General features: G+C 40.3%; 1 protein-coding gene across 5 annotated transcripts in view; it reads right to left on the bottom strand.

Moving 5' to 3' along the window:
* Positions 1 to 3,799: 3,799 nt before the first annotated feature.
* LOC122535037 (zinc finger protein castor homolog 1-like) overlaps positions 3,800 to 16,058 on the bottom strand; it is a 142,790-nt gene continuing 130,531 nt past the window's right edge. For 4 of the 5 annotated variants that reach the window (XM_043666198.1, XM_043666197.1, XM_043666196.1 and 1 more), the window contains 5 exons: positions 10,758 to 11,336; positions 8,541 to 10,193; positions 7,340 to 7,438; positions 6,277 to 7,201; positions 3,800 to 5,822 (listed from right to left, as the gene is read on the bottom strand). In XM_043666198.1, coding sequence (XP_043522133.1) covers positions 5,318 to 5,822; positions 6,277 to 7,201; positions 7,340 to 7,438; positions 8,541 to 10,193; positions 10,758 to 11,336 — 3,761 coding nt within the window. In that variant the 3' untranslated portion in view covers positions 3,800 to 5,317. The remainder of the gene's footprint in view (positions 5,823 to 6,276; positions 7,202 to 7,339; positions 7,439 to 8,540; positions 10,194 to 10,757; positions 11,337 to 16,058) is intronic. The other variant, XM_043666200.1, reaches the window with a different exon arrangement.

Genomic DNA, 16,058 nt, shown 5'->3' with positions numbered 1-16,058 from the left:
AAATTGATTCGTCATGTGTATTATTCATTCGATTTCGAAGCTGAACATCCATTTTCCCACCTCCGTCGTAATTTTAAAGATATGAAAATGTTGAAGATGATAAAATACCATCTGCCCTAACAATTATACCTCTAGCTTCCACGAAATATCATACGTTTGTTAATTAAAATCCTTTTCTTTGTCTATAAAATCTGAAAACTGAAGAAAAATGTGCTTATCACCGTTCTTTCCCTCCGATCGCCGTTTAGTCTCGATTTATACAGTTCACCGATGGTTTGTTGGAATATAAACTGGCTACCATGAGCGCATACGAGCTGAACATGAGGCGATCATGCACAGAAGACGACGTGGCAGAATAATAAAGTCGGTTCGGCGGCTGTGTCGACTGCAAAGTGGTCCCACGACGGAAAACAAATTCAGAAATATTTCGTCTCTAAGCTGTTCTCTCCATCAATTATCTCCAAATACCAGCCGAACATCAATACGCCGCTGGTAATTCAACTTTCTCTCTCGAGAAATACGAAAATATACCATAATTCCTTAACACTGTCCCCAAAACGAAGAACATAAATTTATCTTCCAACTTACAACTATACATTTTTATCTCGTTGGAGAAGGAAAAGAAATTTTAATCGATTTTCGATAGCCAGAGTTCGTTTGATAAAATGACAAAATGCTTCTCGTTGCTATAAATATTTTTAATTTTTACTTGTCCGAAAGCAAAATCACAGCTACATAAAATGTGTGGTTTCGATATTCATTTATAATAATAATAATATAATAATAATAATAATAATAATAATAATAATAATAGAGAATATTAATTAATAATAATAATTAATAATAATAGATAAAATTATATAATAGCTTTCTTTTCTCTTACATCCATACAGCAGGTATTTTAATACTAAATGACAATAAATTCCCCTTTCGTTTTTCTCTTTCTCTCTCTCTTTCTAACTCCCCTCAAATACATAGTAGTACGTTTCTTCTTTCTCTTTCTACTGGTATACATATATCACTCTTTTACGCAATTTCTCTCTTTCTTTATCATACATACACACTCACGCACACATTTCTTCGATTTTTATATTTTTGTCCTTCATCACCGTCGATGATCGTTCACAATAATATATATATATATATATATATTTTATATATATATATATAATAATAATAATATAGGCTCGATAGTTATAAGGCAACCTCAGTTCGTCGTCGCTACTTCAATACACTCTGTATCTCTCTTTATTTCTTTCCAAGTCTCTCGCGATGATCCATCGAGGTTGTTCATTTCATCTTCATGAACGCACGATCATCCTCTCGCGATCTCGCCGCTTCCGGGTATCGCGAAACACGCGCGTGCCGCGAGTTACGATAAATTATTACGCAGCGTCGTTCTCGTTCCTCGTCGTTTTCACGAAGCTGTTACGTTACGTTACGCGAAAGGGGGATGAAAACGTGACAGGGCTCGAGAGAGAGAGAGAGAGACTCTACATCGTTTATGGCACTCATTTGAAAATGGCTCGGCTCTCAAGCAGCTTATCAACGATCCTCCGCTTCTTCCCGCGAGCTTCGACACGTGTTTCACGCCGATATCGTGACAATCTCGTTGTTATTATCGTCGAATGATTCTATAAGACGATCGAAAGAGGCGAGTTTTGGGGCGGAGGAGTTTCTCCTTTCTTCAGATTGATCGCGAGAGGACGGGGACCGATTTATGACTAATCGACTTCGTTGACACGCGTAACCTTGCTAATGGAATGATGTACTAGAGACTAATAGGGGAAGATTCGGGTTGAGTTTGGGGGAGAGCTCGTCCTGGATCGCTGGAGACCCGATTTCATGTGAATTCTTGAGAATGTTGTTAAAATGTGTATACAATAAAATAAAATATTAATAAAATGTAGTAACGGAAGAGTGATTAAAATTAGATAATACGAGACTTTCTCTCGTCTGTTTTAAAATCGACAGAATGTTTTAAAATAATTTGATATTTCATCATAGAGAATGTGGCAAAGATTACGTAAGGAAATAAAACTTTAAAAATCTTTTCTCGTAAATATTAAAAATTGACATTTGGTACTTATCACAAAAGATATTGTTAAAAAAATCTTTCTCTGTATGTTAGAAAGAGGATTTTTAAAATGTAAGAATTTCTAAAATTCTTGAAGAATTATTTTTGTAACATTATGATTCTTTTTTTTTTAAATTAATTATTTGGTTTCTTCACGAAACATCTTAAGAAACTCTAAGTTCCTTGAATTTTAAAATCTGCGAATAAAAATTAACAAAAAAAAAAAAACCAGATCTCCAAAATGTTGGATGATATCAATTTTCATTGATTTCATTCTTGATTCTTCGCTCACGAAACGCTGGAAAAAAAAGTGTCTAAAAAACAAAGAATCCTTGTCAGTCGCGAAGTTTCAACACCCTCGATCCTACATGCAAGCATCTATCATGAAAATTTCTATTGATCTACGATCTCGAAAGAAAGTAACTATATACGTAACTATATATCTCCAATATTGTCTATGAGAAGATGAAAGGGTAAATTCTTGGCGACTGAGCGTTTCTTTTCTTTTTTCTTCTTCTTCTTTTCTTTTTTCTTGTATTCCAACGCGCTTCTTTAAGGCACTAATTTCCTACGATCGTGCTGTATGTCTTTTGTCTTATTCTTTTCTCGTGTGTCGTTCGTATTAAAAGAATTTGTTTAAATAATCGGTTGTTATTGCTAAGGCACGGTCCTACAAGTTCGGGGGGAAATTCTAAAGGCACCCTAGCGCGTCACCCAACGCTCGCACGTTTACATATCATCCCCAATGAGGGGATCACGCGTGCTCTAAAAGCTACATGGTCAATCGTATTCTTCGAAAAAAAAAAAAACGCATTTCAATGTCTTCTTTAGGTTTCGTCGTGTTACTCGTCGATCGTCTATTGTTTGTTTTTTTTTTTTTCTTTTTTATTTTGGGAAGGAAACTTCAACGATACGAGACGATAATTAGGATAATTGAAAGGGTCGCAGAGATGCGATGAAAATTGTAAAATGACAATTTAAATTGAAGTAAAACTATCACATTTGATACTAAATGTTAAAGCAAATGATAAAGATGTTTATAAATTTTGTAAGCTGTTTTATGAATTAAAAAGAAATCAATTAATTAATTAGAGGAAAGAAATCCTTAATGACTTTAAAAGTGTTTCTGTACTTTTAAAATTGATTTAGTTTAAAATTTTCCTTTCATATGAGTAGATAAGAGTTGGTAATAATGAAAATTTTGACGACTGAAGATTTAATTATATTATTTCGAGGAAATAGAATGTTTAATATATTTAATATAGTTCGAAATAATAATTAACTATTTCGAAATTGTTAATAGTTAAACAGTTTATTTTTCAAAGTCAAGCAAGTTCATTTTCCAAGACAATTTGATAAAATATTTAATTGTTTGAAAAATAAATTTCTAGAAATGGAACATTAACCACTCAGAAAGCAAACGAAGCAAATTTTTCTAAAAAAAGTCTCTCGATCTTCCTAAATCTTTCTACTTTCTCACAAATCGGGAATATCGTATCGTTGCTGAGTAACCTTCTGAAAACAGGAACGCGAGAATTCCTACAATATTTTTTTAAATACGCATCGCTTAATAAAACGCACACCAGCCGATCTTCTATTTCGAGCATTCGCAATTTTACAACAAATACCTTGCATACGTAGCTTTGTTTTAAAACTCCACGACAATCTGTACATTCACAATATACATGCTCTCTAGTTTCTTTCTGCTTTTTTTCTTTACGGTTGACAAAATATCCGCCGGTTTCATTCCAGCGAAGCAACGGTTGCCTTCGAAAGCGAACGAAGAGTCACCGAATCAATCATCATCCATGATCACTGTAACGCTCTGTTTCGTCTTGGCTGGCAGTCTTTTTGTTAACTCTCAGTTTTCTTGCAGATTTTTCTCTCTCTTTTTTTTTTTTTTTTTTGTTGCATTACTTTATATTCTTTTAATCAATACTGTTTGTAATACGATTAATGAGAAACGTGTACCCTCCTGGCCGCGGCACGTGTCCCGAGAAAGCGTATAATCTTTAGTACGATTCATTACAAATCTCGTCTGTGAGTTCCTTGTCGAATACAAAAGAGGAACTAAGGAAACAACAGCTGTGTGTTCTTCTTGAGGAAAAAAAAAGTAGAAAAATCATCGCGCCATTGACAATTAATTTCTCGTATCTTTAATTGAGTAACTGCTTTGAGTAAAGCACTTTTGAACATTCTTTCAGCTAGTCAGTAGTAATCGTCAATGATACGATGGACTAGACACAGTTTTTTTTTTTTTTTGACTCACTTTTTGTTTGTAATCATTCACGTAGAAAAAAGAAAAGTAGTAGTCTAAACTCTGTGATCGTCGGCTGCAAGTTTCAGTTAAATTCTCAGCGAGGGAAGATCCCATTTTCTCTCTCCTTCTCTCTGTCTCTCTCTTATGTCAGTTCTTTACATATATTATTAACTATCTATATATTCTAGGAGCTAAATTCGCGACGACTGATTCACGGAGGGTACACGATACTAAAAGAAAAGAAAAAAGAAAAAAAAAAGGAGGAAAACGAAATGTACAAGGTCTTTTTCTATTTTAAATATCATAGTTTGTCTTTTATCCTCGCAATCTAAAGCTAATAATGATAGGCTCGTCATCCGTGATTTATTGTCTATGATTCTATGCCATTTCTCTCCCGTCGCCGTTTTTCGTCTACGTGGATCTCTCCTCTCGATCAAAGTCGCTCTCCGCTCTTCAAAACTCTGCTACAAAAATTCCTTCGGGAAACAATTCGAGAAGAACCGCGAAGAGAAGATCGTCGTTACAATAAATATCTCCTCTCGTAAGTACGAAGTCATCGAGTTTCACTGAACAGTTCCAATTCGATGCATCGACCGGTACGTATCGTTCGAACGAGAAAACACACACGCTGCCAAGAGTTGTATCGATAGAAAACGGCTGAAGATTCATGACTAGGCCGCTCATTCGGGGGTCTGCTCCTCAATCATCCAGCCATCCGCACTCGCAGGTACGGATGATGAGAACGCGGAACGAAATCCTTCCAGGGAATGTCTACGGGATGCATGAGAATTTGTCTTTTTCTTTTTTTTTTTTTTTTATAGCTTCTGCCTCTCCTTTCCATCAGATTTCATCCGACTTCAGCTTCCTTCACTCTTGCCCCTCCGTGGCCACGACTCCCCCAAGGAATGTCTACCGGAGACCGGGCAATTGTCTTTCTCGAGCGTTCTCCGACGAATGTCCAATGTTCCAAACGAACGTCGTTATGTGTCCATGTGTCGATACTTGTGCGCGGACATCTGCGCCAAACCCAGCACAGCGTACTGACACTGAAGACAGTGGTAGTGAGTCTGTTTGCCGGAATGCTGGCACTGGACACTCCCGCATGGCTGGCTGGGCGTGAACTTTTGGAAACCTGCGGCGGCTATGCTGTCCAATTTCGCGTGTTGTCGTCGATGAGCGACCACCTTGTTGGTATCCGTGCAGACGAAGTCGCATTTCAGACAGTGGAAGTGGGACGCTTTGTTCTGCATGGAGCCTAAGGACGACGTGTAGGCACACTGCGCCCTTCCGCAGGGTACGTTGGCTCTGTATTGCTGGAAATCGCCACCCATTAGGGTGTCGAGACGCTCGTGCCTCGCCGTGTGCTGGACGAAACGTGTCTTGTCGCAGAACGAGTAGCCGCAGTCCTGACGCATGCAGTGGAAGTGGGTCTGGTGCTCTCTGTAGCCGCAATGGGGGTACCTGCAGTCTTCGTTGAATCTGAACCTGAAATGGAAATTGGGAATTAATCCCAATAGTCAGACTGTACACTTGGAATTTTTTTATTATACTAATATTTAGGACAGAAGTTGAATTTGATTTTTATTCAACACTTGCGTCCACGTGATGGCACAATTGAACGTTAATAAACTCTGAACATTTAGTACTGAGGGTGTTGTACGAATAACTTGACAATCAACGATGAAGCATTTATTGGATTTGTGACAAAGGATAATATATTGCTACGTACTGAATAAATGAGCTCTTAATTTGTTGTACGCCCCTCGTTTACTAAACTTTTACACTTTTGGCAATTTTATGCGCTCAAAAAAGTTAATTGCAATTCTGCAAAATCTTCCACAATAATTTTATAAGCTAAATATTTATATAGTATAAGAAACACAATTAAAATGTAATGTACGAAAATGAGAAAAGAAAAAAACGTGAAATAAACGCAAACCTGACGTATCCTTCCGGCACAGGTTCGTCCTTAAGCATCCGCATGGAATGATGAAGCCTCTGCTTCTTCGCCTCGGGTGAATTGCTATCAGGCGGCGACAAAGACCTCTTGTTCAGGTTAAGATTCGCCGCCAACGAGGCCAGAGGGTTCTCGTCTCTGGCCGGAGGTAGGAAATTAGTCGGTGGTAGACCAGGGGCGAACATCAAACCCGGCCCACCTGTATACATGCCACCGTGTTGCAAGAACGGTGGCAGAGCTTGGTTCATCAGGGCGATCTGCTGGTTCATAGCAGCCATCACAGCTGGGCTAGGGAAGTGGAAACTGTGGCTAAGGTCCAGCTCGAAACTAGTCGGGACTGGCGATTGTTGAACACTGGGTGGCATACTCGGCTGAGACAACTGGCCATTCTCGTTGCTATCCATCACCGAATTGTTCCCATCGTCTCTGGACACTTCGCTGGGCTCCCTCTTGACATTCGGAACCCCGACACTCTGCACCCCGATATCCGAGCCGCATCTCGCTGGCTCGATCTTCACCTCCTTCACCTGCGTCTGTTGGCTCATCTGGCCGAGAGTCTGTTGCATCTGACGTTGCATCTGACTCTGAAAGTTTTGGATGTTCTGCGCCATTTGAGCGTTCTGCGCCATGAAGTCGTGCTTCTGCGACAGCTGCGCCAGGTAGTCGTGCTGCAGCTGATTCGGTGTCTGACTGGCCAAATCGTGTTGCTGTTGACTGAGGATGGCGCCTGTTGAATGTTTCGCTATGTGCGCCACTAGTCGGTCCAGTTCGGAGAACGCCTGATTGCAGGCGTTGCAGTGGTAGTGGTTCTTACGTTTTAACTTGCAGAACGGCCTGCTGCAGCTTTGCTCTGGCCCGTAGAGGATGTGCGGCGAGGCTGAAGACGTGGATGGCAGTACCGGTGACTCTGCAAGAGGAGAGGTCTCCGGTGAGTACAGATTGTCCGATTGTCGATGATTGGGAAAAGGCGAAAAAAAAAAAGCGACGACTGAATCGAACACAATTCAAGGCGATAAATATTTGGTCGTCGTATAGAGACACGAACCTTGGTGCACGGAAGTTCGCATGGATAGCACGACGCCCGGAAGTGCGGGTTCACTCGGCGGTCCACTGACCGGATAATAGGTGCCTGCCGCCCTCACCACTAGCAACAATCAACCAAACAACCAACACTTCAAATATACCTCCCACTAGAATTACAACCACCTTGTACAATAGTTACATCAAACGCAACAAGAGAGAAAAAAAAAAAAAAACAATGTACATGAGAAAATATATAATATGTGAGGGTGGAATTTGTGTAGGGATGAATAAATGAATTTACGATCGAAGGATTTATTCGATAAAACGACCCTTGTACCTTTGTAATTTCTGTTGCATTTCTGTAATATTTAATTACAATAGATCACAAAGTTGTTTTATGAAATTGGTTGCTCTTCGTTAAAATGTTATTATATTCCAGAAGATTGTTATAAAAATTATTCTTTTATGACATCTTTGTCCAATTTAAAATACTTGATTTTAATTCAAAATAGTTTATACAGTATAAAATACTTGATTTTAATTCAAAATATTTCTATACAGTATAAAATATAGGTAACATCAGATATTTCAATATAATGTGAAGAAAGACTAAATTTTTATATACGACTATCTACAAAATTAATAAATTTGACAAGGATCATTTTTATTACGAGTAGATCACGGATTTTTATGCACTTGTGGAAAATTGGAAGGAACATGCAAAGATATAGCGTTTCTTGTAATACTTGGTAGGTAGAATAATTTTTCTAATTATTAATAAGTAAAACGTATTTCTCAATTATATTTATTAATATTGTATAAATATATTCAGTCATGATCCTGATGGTTAAGCCCACCAATTTTTATAAATTTATAAATTTAAACATTCAAATGTGAACAAATCAATTTCCTAGCTAACTTCTATGTTTTTTTTAATCACATTCTTTAAAAAAAAAAAAAAAAAAAAAACACACACACACATACACAAATACGCATAAAAATCCGCGAAAATAACTCAACAATGGCGTGGAAAGGATCGAGATGTGCTGTCGTGTCTATGTGTAATATATACTGAAGTGGTGCGTGTACGTGCAGAAAACATGCATCGGTTGGACAATTGTCTCTTTAAACTCTCTCAATTTAACTACCAAAACAAGAACTCATCTATAAGACAATACTATACAGGTGCACTGGTTCGTGTCCAAGTCGAAAGTCACACTTACCGGTGGTCTTGTTAACATCCGGGCTGTGGATCTCCGATTCTTTCTCGTCGATCATCGATCTGCTCTCCATCTCGCTCGTCAAACTCTCCTCGGGCTTCTCGATCAACTCAGCCGTATTCTTCACTTGAATCCTAGGCTTCGTTTCCTGCATCATCGGCTGAATCTGCGTCTGACACTCCTGATTCGACGAACATTCAGGCTGTTCGTCGTGACTGCTGCTGCTGTGCTGTTTCTCGTGCATCGCCATGGTCGAGTATCTAACGAACGAGTAGCCACAGTTCGGCCTGGTACAGTGAAAATGCCGATTAACGCGATTACTGTGACAACCAACCAGCCGGCAGTCGACCATCTTGTCGAAGAATGCAAAACCAGGTGGTATGTCGACGTTGTCGTGAAAGTCTTTGCTGTGCATCAGCAATTGATCGGGCCTGTCGGTGGAGAAGTGACACCTAAGCTGCGAGCAATGATGGTGTCTCGTCGACCTGAGGGCGCAAGCAGGATCTGGACACCCATCGGGATTGTACGTGGAGAAACCTTCCGGTTCGCCAAGGCTGTTCGAAGGCGAGACACTGCCCTCCCTCTCTTCGGCCATAGGATTAGGTGTCAGGCTAGGCGTCTGTGGTTTAGGTAGCTTGAAACTAGTGAAGATCGCCTGCGGCGAGTCGTGAGTGTGGGTAGCTGGATCGCCACCCGACCAGATCTCGATCACTCTGTTCTTTGGAGGCCTGCCTCTCTTCCGCCTGAACATCGCGTCGATGTTCGTCAAGTGCGTTAACGTCACGTCGGAGGACAGAGCGTGAGAGGAGCAAGAGAGATTCAACTGTCGGCTGTACTCGTGGATCTTGTAATGTTGAAGACGACGGAAGGGCTTGTCGGTGGAGAGGATCACCTCGCGACAGTTCTCCCAGTTACAGTGATAGTGTTTCTCTTTGTCGGCGTACGGGCAGCCGTCGTCGCAGCCACCTTCCTCGAAGAACGCGTCGGTGATCCGTTCCTGAGTCTCGTGTTCCCTCAAATGCTCCCTAACCTCGCGTGGATCCTTCAGGGCGGCACCACAACGATCTAACCCGCAGTGATGGTGTTCCCTGCCCGTGTGACAGGGACAGTCAGCCGTCGCAGGTACCAGATACGCTAGTTCCGTGGCAGTGAGCTGTTGGCTCTGTTGACTCTGCTGCTGGTGTTGCTGCTCTATGGTCACCGTGGAACAACTCCCGCTGGCGGTGACCGTGGTCGTTGGCGCGGTGAGATCCATCGCTAGGTCGCTACCACTTTGAAACGAATCGTCCAAAGAGTAGTACGACGGCGAGCCTCGGTCCTCGTTCGAGCTCTCGCCGTTCAGACTCAAGGAGAGGCTCTGCGTGCTGAGATCGTCCGGCGGCCAGGAGCCTGGCGGTCGGATACCACCGACGGCGTTGATCTGCTTGTACTTTCTGTAGGCCAGCTCCGTCTCGTGACGCTCGTGTTTTCGTTTGTGAGAGAACAGCTGGCCGGACGAGTGAAGAACGTAGCTGCAATGCGGCCGTATGCAATGGATGTGATTGCAGACGCGGGAGAAACGACACTGCTCGAACGGGCACGCCTCGGATTTCATGAACTTCTTGAAACCGTCGCGGGATAGCTGCTCGTCTTTGATATGGTACGACTTGTGCTTGTCTGTAAGAAAAAGACAAAGGGAAGAATTCGTTAGAGAATTCTATTACGTGAACGTAAGGGAATTTTAGTTGCTTTTTGATCACCGAGGCGAAAGAAACAGATTAATTTAATTTAATTCGTTGTAACACGTGTAATTATTTTATTGTTAATCTATTTACGTCGATTTACGTTTGTTTGTTTCATCATTTTTCAGATAATTTGAACGTTGAAGTTTTCATTTCTCTTCGTTGGAATATCTCTTCTAATATCCACGTAGCGTCAATTAACTATTATCAATCTATCTAAGAACTACTGTGAAAGCTGCCCGTATTGCAAATTCTGTTATCTGTAATTTGTACGAAACGTAACATTCAATCGCCTCATTTTCGTTTCAGATCTGTCTGTATATGCATCTTCAAATTTTACGAAATTCCAAAAACCTACCGAGATCACACGATGCGCGTACAATACAGACGAAGCGAATTTCTATTGAAATTTCATAGTTGCAGCTATCGTCCGTGTAATAAACTTAAATAACTTCAAAGCCCATAAATCGTAAGACAGAACTGCGAATTAGTTCTTTACCCATATCAGCCTTGTTCTTGAAGGTGAACCGGCAACCAGCTCGGCGACAATGGAAGTGCGTGGTCCGTTGTCCGACGAAGGGACAGTGATCAGTAGCACAGCTCTCGGTAGCTCGAAATCTCTGGAAACCCTCCTGTATGATAGCCGAGTCCTTACGGTGATAGTTGGCGTGCATTTGCACGTCCGACGTCGATATGTATACTTTATCGCAGTTCTCGTGGATACAGTGGTAGTGAGTCTGTTTACGATTGTGGGGGCAGGCACGGCCCGGATGCCTCTCCGAGCAATCGTCCGTCGGCGAGTACCTCATGAACCCGTGCTGCAAAGATTCGTCCCTCTTTTTGTGCCACTTGAAATGCCTGATCATTTCCTCCTTTTTCACAAACACCCTACCACTGCAGTCCAGACAGTGAAAATGCTCGCGGCAGCCGAGCTCCTTACAATACGAGCTACCGCATTCTTGGCCCGACGTGTACCGCCTCACGTATCGGGAGTAATCGATTATCGGCTGCGACATCGAGCTTTTCGAGCTACCGATCAACGTATCCGCAACCGGAGACATGCTTTGTCTCAATAATGCTGAAATCAGAAACCAGAAGGCACGAGGTGAGGAGGATTACTCTCTCGGAGCGCGAGGATTTTTTTTTAGGGGAGGGGGGATTGGCGATCAATTGGATCGAATTCGGCAATTCTGCGTTCTTTTCTTACGGGCGGTATCTCGATTTCCAACGATTGAGAAATTAATTTTTGGAATTAAGAACTTTCCCTAGAATTTTTAATATGTATAAGAGCAGCAGTCTTTTTAAATGTTGTAACAGAATAATGTTGTAACGTGAGAAGGGTTTTTGTTTATTTGAAGATTTTGTGGAAAATATTTTGTCATTTATAGCATCGTTTTCTAAGATCGCGATAATTTCTTATTGAAATTTAATTGAATAAGAGGACATTGAAGAATCAAGATTCCAAACTTTAGCTGTCGCTATAAAATAAAAATATCACAGCTAATACAACGAAAAATTAAAAAAGAACGATGATGTATACGATTATGAACATTACTTTATGTGATATTTTGTATGACAGAGAAAATGCTGCAAGAGAAGATATTTTACGTATAAAAATACTAAATATAAGTATTTTAATTTTTTTTTCATACACACAAGGTATTTCATTTCCAGTCGATAAGTTAACTTCTTAATTATTCGATGATCGGTATGATATCGTCTGATGTTAACGAAGAATCCAAAAGGTAGATAAAGAAGCGTCCTGCAAATCCACGATGAACTCTTCGACTTTTATCCACGGTAGTTGAAATTAGAGGAGTAGAAGTAGAAATTATTATCATTGATACAGGCATTTAAAGGATAATTACACGAAGTAAGGGTAATTAATGGATATTAAAAAAATGAAACTTGCCTTTCGTAGGACGTCAATAGCAATTAGTATTACCAATTGATTAAAACGATTGAGAATGTAATGTATTCGCGTCTTTTAAAAGATCTTTGGTAATGATACTGTTTGATATGAATTACAGCGTTGAAACCATGTGAACCGAAGTGAAACAAAAACGAGTTTCGTCGCGACTCCTACAATTTCATGTCATTAAATCATCAGCTTGCAACTGGACTTGATTTATCCTGATCGCTCGAATTCCTTTAGAGTGATTCGTCTTTCAGGAGAGAAACGACACATTAGAGTTTACTAAATTTTAATTATAAAAAATACCATCGACATAAAGATGCAAATCGATTGTAAATTAGATCGGAGATGAAACATGTACTACCATTGTCGAGAATGTTGAATCTCACGTACCATACAACATTGCAAACACACTTTCGAATCTCCATTAAAATTCTTTGGTTCAATTACAGTCGACGGCTCGTTTCAAGCCTCCAGCACGCGTTCGTACGCTCCGAGTGACAATAACACAATAACACGCTGTTCCCAAGAATTTCGCGAATAGCTGCGAAATATATAACTACGGGGAGAATATATGGCCGAGGCTCCACCTCCGGCAACCGGAAACCACAGCGTACACGTTCGGCGTGCCCTACCAAAAGGCATTGGTTGATTCCAAGAAATTCCTACTTGTCGACTGTGCACGTTTGAATGCGTTCAGAAACGAGTTTAAAAATTGTCGAATATTTCTCTTAGGGTATCCCCCCTCCTCCTCTCGGGTCCCCCCTTTGGTAGGGATAGGCACACCAGCCGAAGTTTTATGCGCACGTGTGTAACGCGAAAGAGAAGAAGGGTTCCCCGATGTGGCAGCAAAACGAAAGAAAAACGAGCAACGAGAGAAGAGACGAAATGGTAAAGGTTGCGAGGGAGAGGCGAGCCATTATTACTTTCGTATTATGTTCTCTCCGATGCTCGATGCTTCTGGGTCAGTCCCATTTTTTCGACTGATTCGAAAAAGGGCACGTGAAACTATTGTACGCGACTAGGAAATCGAAGTTCGAGAAGTTATTTCTCGCGTGAAGATTGTGGGAGGAGAAGGACTGATCAGTCAAAGCTACAAAAATTGTTTTTTTTCTTTTTATTTATTTATTTCACGGAGTTAATGATTCGTCGATTAAAGAATTAACGCTGTCAATTTTGTAATTGTTTTTTTTGAACGTGTTTTAGGAACAAAAAGAGAAAAAACAGATCTTAGATCTAAATGATTGTTTTCACTTCGCGTCGCGTTGCAATTCTCCTGTTGCAATTGCGGATTTTGATGCACTTGTGAAAAATTTTGGAAACGCAATACTCAAGCTCTCTTTTTCAACCATATTCGTAAAAACATGATTTTGCATAAATACAGTCACGTTGTTCTTTTATGATCATCGCGTTTAACAAACTAAATCGAAGACACGTGAAGAACTGCGATTACGAAATCGAAATTCCAAAAATTGTGCACACTGCGATTTACTCGATGAGTAGGAAATTTTCAACTGCAAAACTGTACACGTTAAAACATATAATATAAATATCATGTAAGAACAATACATGTACACAGAAATGTGTAAGAGTGCAATGTACCACGAAATAATGTACAATGTAAGAATACAATGCATACAAATATAATACATAAAAATAACTTACATTATACTCTACTTCTCTACGAACGTTCCATCTTATCAATCACATTCCCGAAACACTGTGAATTCGCAATAAAAATCCGCAGCCTACCCTCGGAGAATATTCAATTTCAACGAGGTATGCTACGGCTAAGACAGCACGTGCTCGAGTTACGAAATTTACATTTTCGCTCTGGATGCTTAAATTAATTATCCAGTTTAGCTGAACCGGGAACGCTGATGCATATTGTTGCGTAACATTCGGTTATGACTGTTAATCTATCCTCCGGTGCAGTAATTATGTAATGCAGCTGCGTGTTTTGTGTGGCTCGTTAGAGCACCTTCTGACTAGCCGTCGAGGAAACTCTTATTCACACGAATTTACAGCCACCAACATTCACACACACAGCGTGCAGCTCGTTACGTGTGAGAAAGAGGCGAAACGCACACGTACACGCATTGGGGGTCAAGGCTCTTTGCATCGAGCAGGTATTAATTAAGAATAAAACGCGTCGATAGTATCGCAATTGGACTGCCGAGAGAATCTTACCGATTCTCCGCTCATATCCGGGAATGTCAGACATTTTGTTGACGCCTAATTATGCGAGCCGCGTCGCAGGAAGCGTGCCAAAACGGCCGCTAGGCGTCGAACAGAACCTGGCCTTGGATCTTGTTAAAAGATACGATGATGTATATTCTATCGTAAATTTCATCGAAAGCGCCTCGCGATTTGTCAAGGTGTTGAAGCTGAAGGGAAAATAATAATACAAGTGAAACATATTAATTACGGGAACTTGCAGGGAACTTGTACAAAGAGTTCGACATATCTAAAAAGAAAGTATCCATTATCTCTGTTATTTTATTTACTATCCTTTTCGTTTCAAGTCCCAAAGTTCTGTACTAGTTAAGAGTACATATTTCACCTTCTATTTCAATTTCTTCCACATTCATAAACTGATGCATCTACGTTTGTTTCGATTCAATCGAAACAAGCCGAAAGCTACGTGGAAAACCAACGTCAAAGCGATTGGAGGAAAAGGAAACGTTCCAGGTCAAAGGTGAAATCATCGGTAGTACCACCCGTACAGTGAGTCAGTACGAAGAATACGAGAAACGTGACAGGACTTAAGGGGCAAATCTTAAAAAATACGAGAAATCCACGGGGCAGAGAGACACAGCCGCAGCCGGTGTGATCCCCCATTTCCTACCCCTTTGCACGCGATATATCCAGCAGCTTTCAAAGGCTGAAACCCTTTTATTCGTAGTTCTTGAAACTCGCACCGGCGGGAGGGGGAGAGGTCGATCCCGACTACAGATGAAAAACTTCGGGGCCTTGATCGAGGGGGGGAGGTAGAGAGAGAAAGAGAGAGAGAGAGAGAGAGAGAGTTTAAAATTTTCAAAAAGCCCAATCCTGAAAAGGAGGCCCCCGTTTCAGCGCGCGCGTCGGTTCTCTCCTCCTTTTTCTTTTTTTATCATTTAATCCGCGCGCTGAATAACCCTTTATACGTAGCCCCGTGATCTGGCGAGCCGAAAATCCGAGCACGATCTCCGCCAGAACGTCTACGAGATGTTTTCTCTAACAGGCTAATATATTTCCTACGCGCCGTCGTAATAAATTAATTTCCTTGAACGTTATGAAATAAAATTTTACCAACGATTTGACCGATTATATTATTTCAGTTTTAAAATTATTTCCATTTTCTTCTTAATTCATTGCATCACGAAATATTTCTAAATATTTATTATAATACTTATTTATCTCGTATTTATTATTCTAAATATTTATTTTTAATATTTCTAAATAGACTTGCACAATAATGCTGTTATAATTGCAATATAATATAAAATAAATCGTCTATAATTTAAATATTCCAATATGCCTTTAGTAAATTTTCTTCTGACAAAGTATATATATAGTTTCTTATCGAACGAATAAATTTGAAACTCGTTAAAGGCTCAAACACGTTGCAATACATATCGAAAGGTACATGTTAAACTGAAGAATGCACTCCTCGTTCAACGACTAACGATTTTAATGAGCAATGAAAGGATCAAGTAATATTGATCGAAGAAATTTCTTTCGCGTCAACGATAAAAAAATTTGTAATTATAATTCGAGGAACACGTTTCTACAAAGAGAGAGAGGGTTTAACGTAACCTACAAAATCGCGTGTTTGGATAATGCGTCAAGTGCCCGCCGCGTAGTATGTTCGTTCTACGTGGCATTCGCGAAGGGTCCATTGAA

Source organism: Frieseomelitta varia, unplaced genomic scaffold, assembly GCF_011392965.1.
Source record: "Frieseomelitta varia isolate USP_RPSP 00005682 unplaced genomic scaffold, Fvar_1.2 scaffold_665, whole genome shotgun sequence".
Classification (NCBI taxonomy): domain Eukaryota; kingdom Metazoa; phylum Arthropoda; class Insecta; order Hymenoptera; family Apidae; genus Frieseomelitta; species Frieseomelitta varia.
This window is presented reverse-complemented; position numbering and strand designations above follow the sequence as displayed.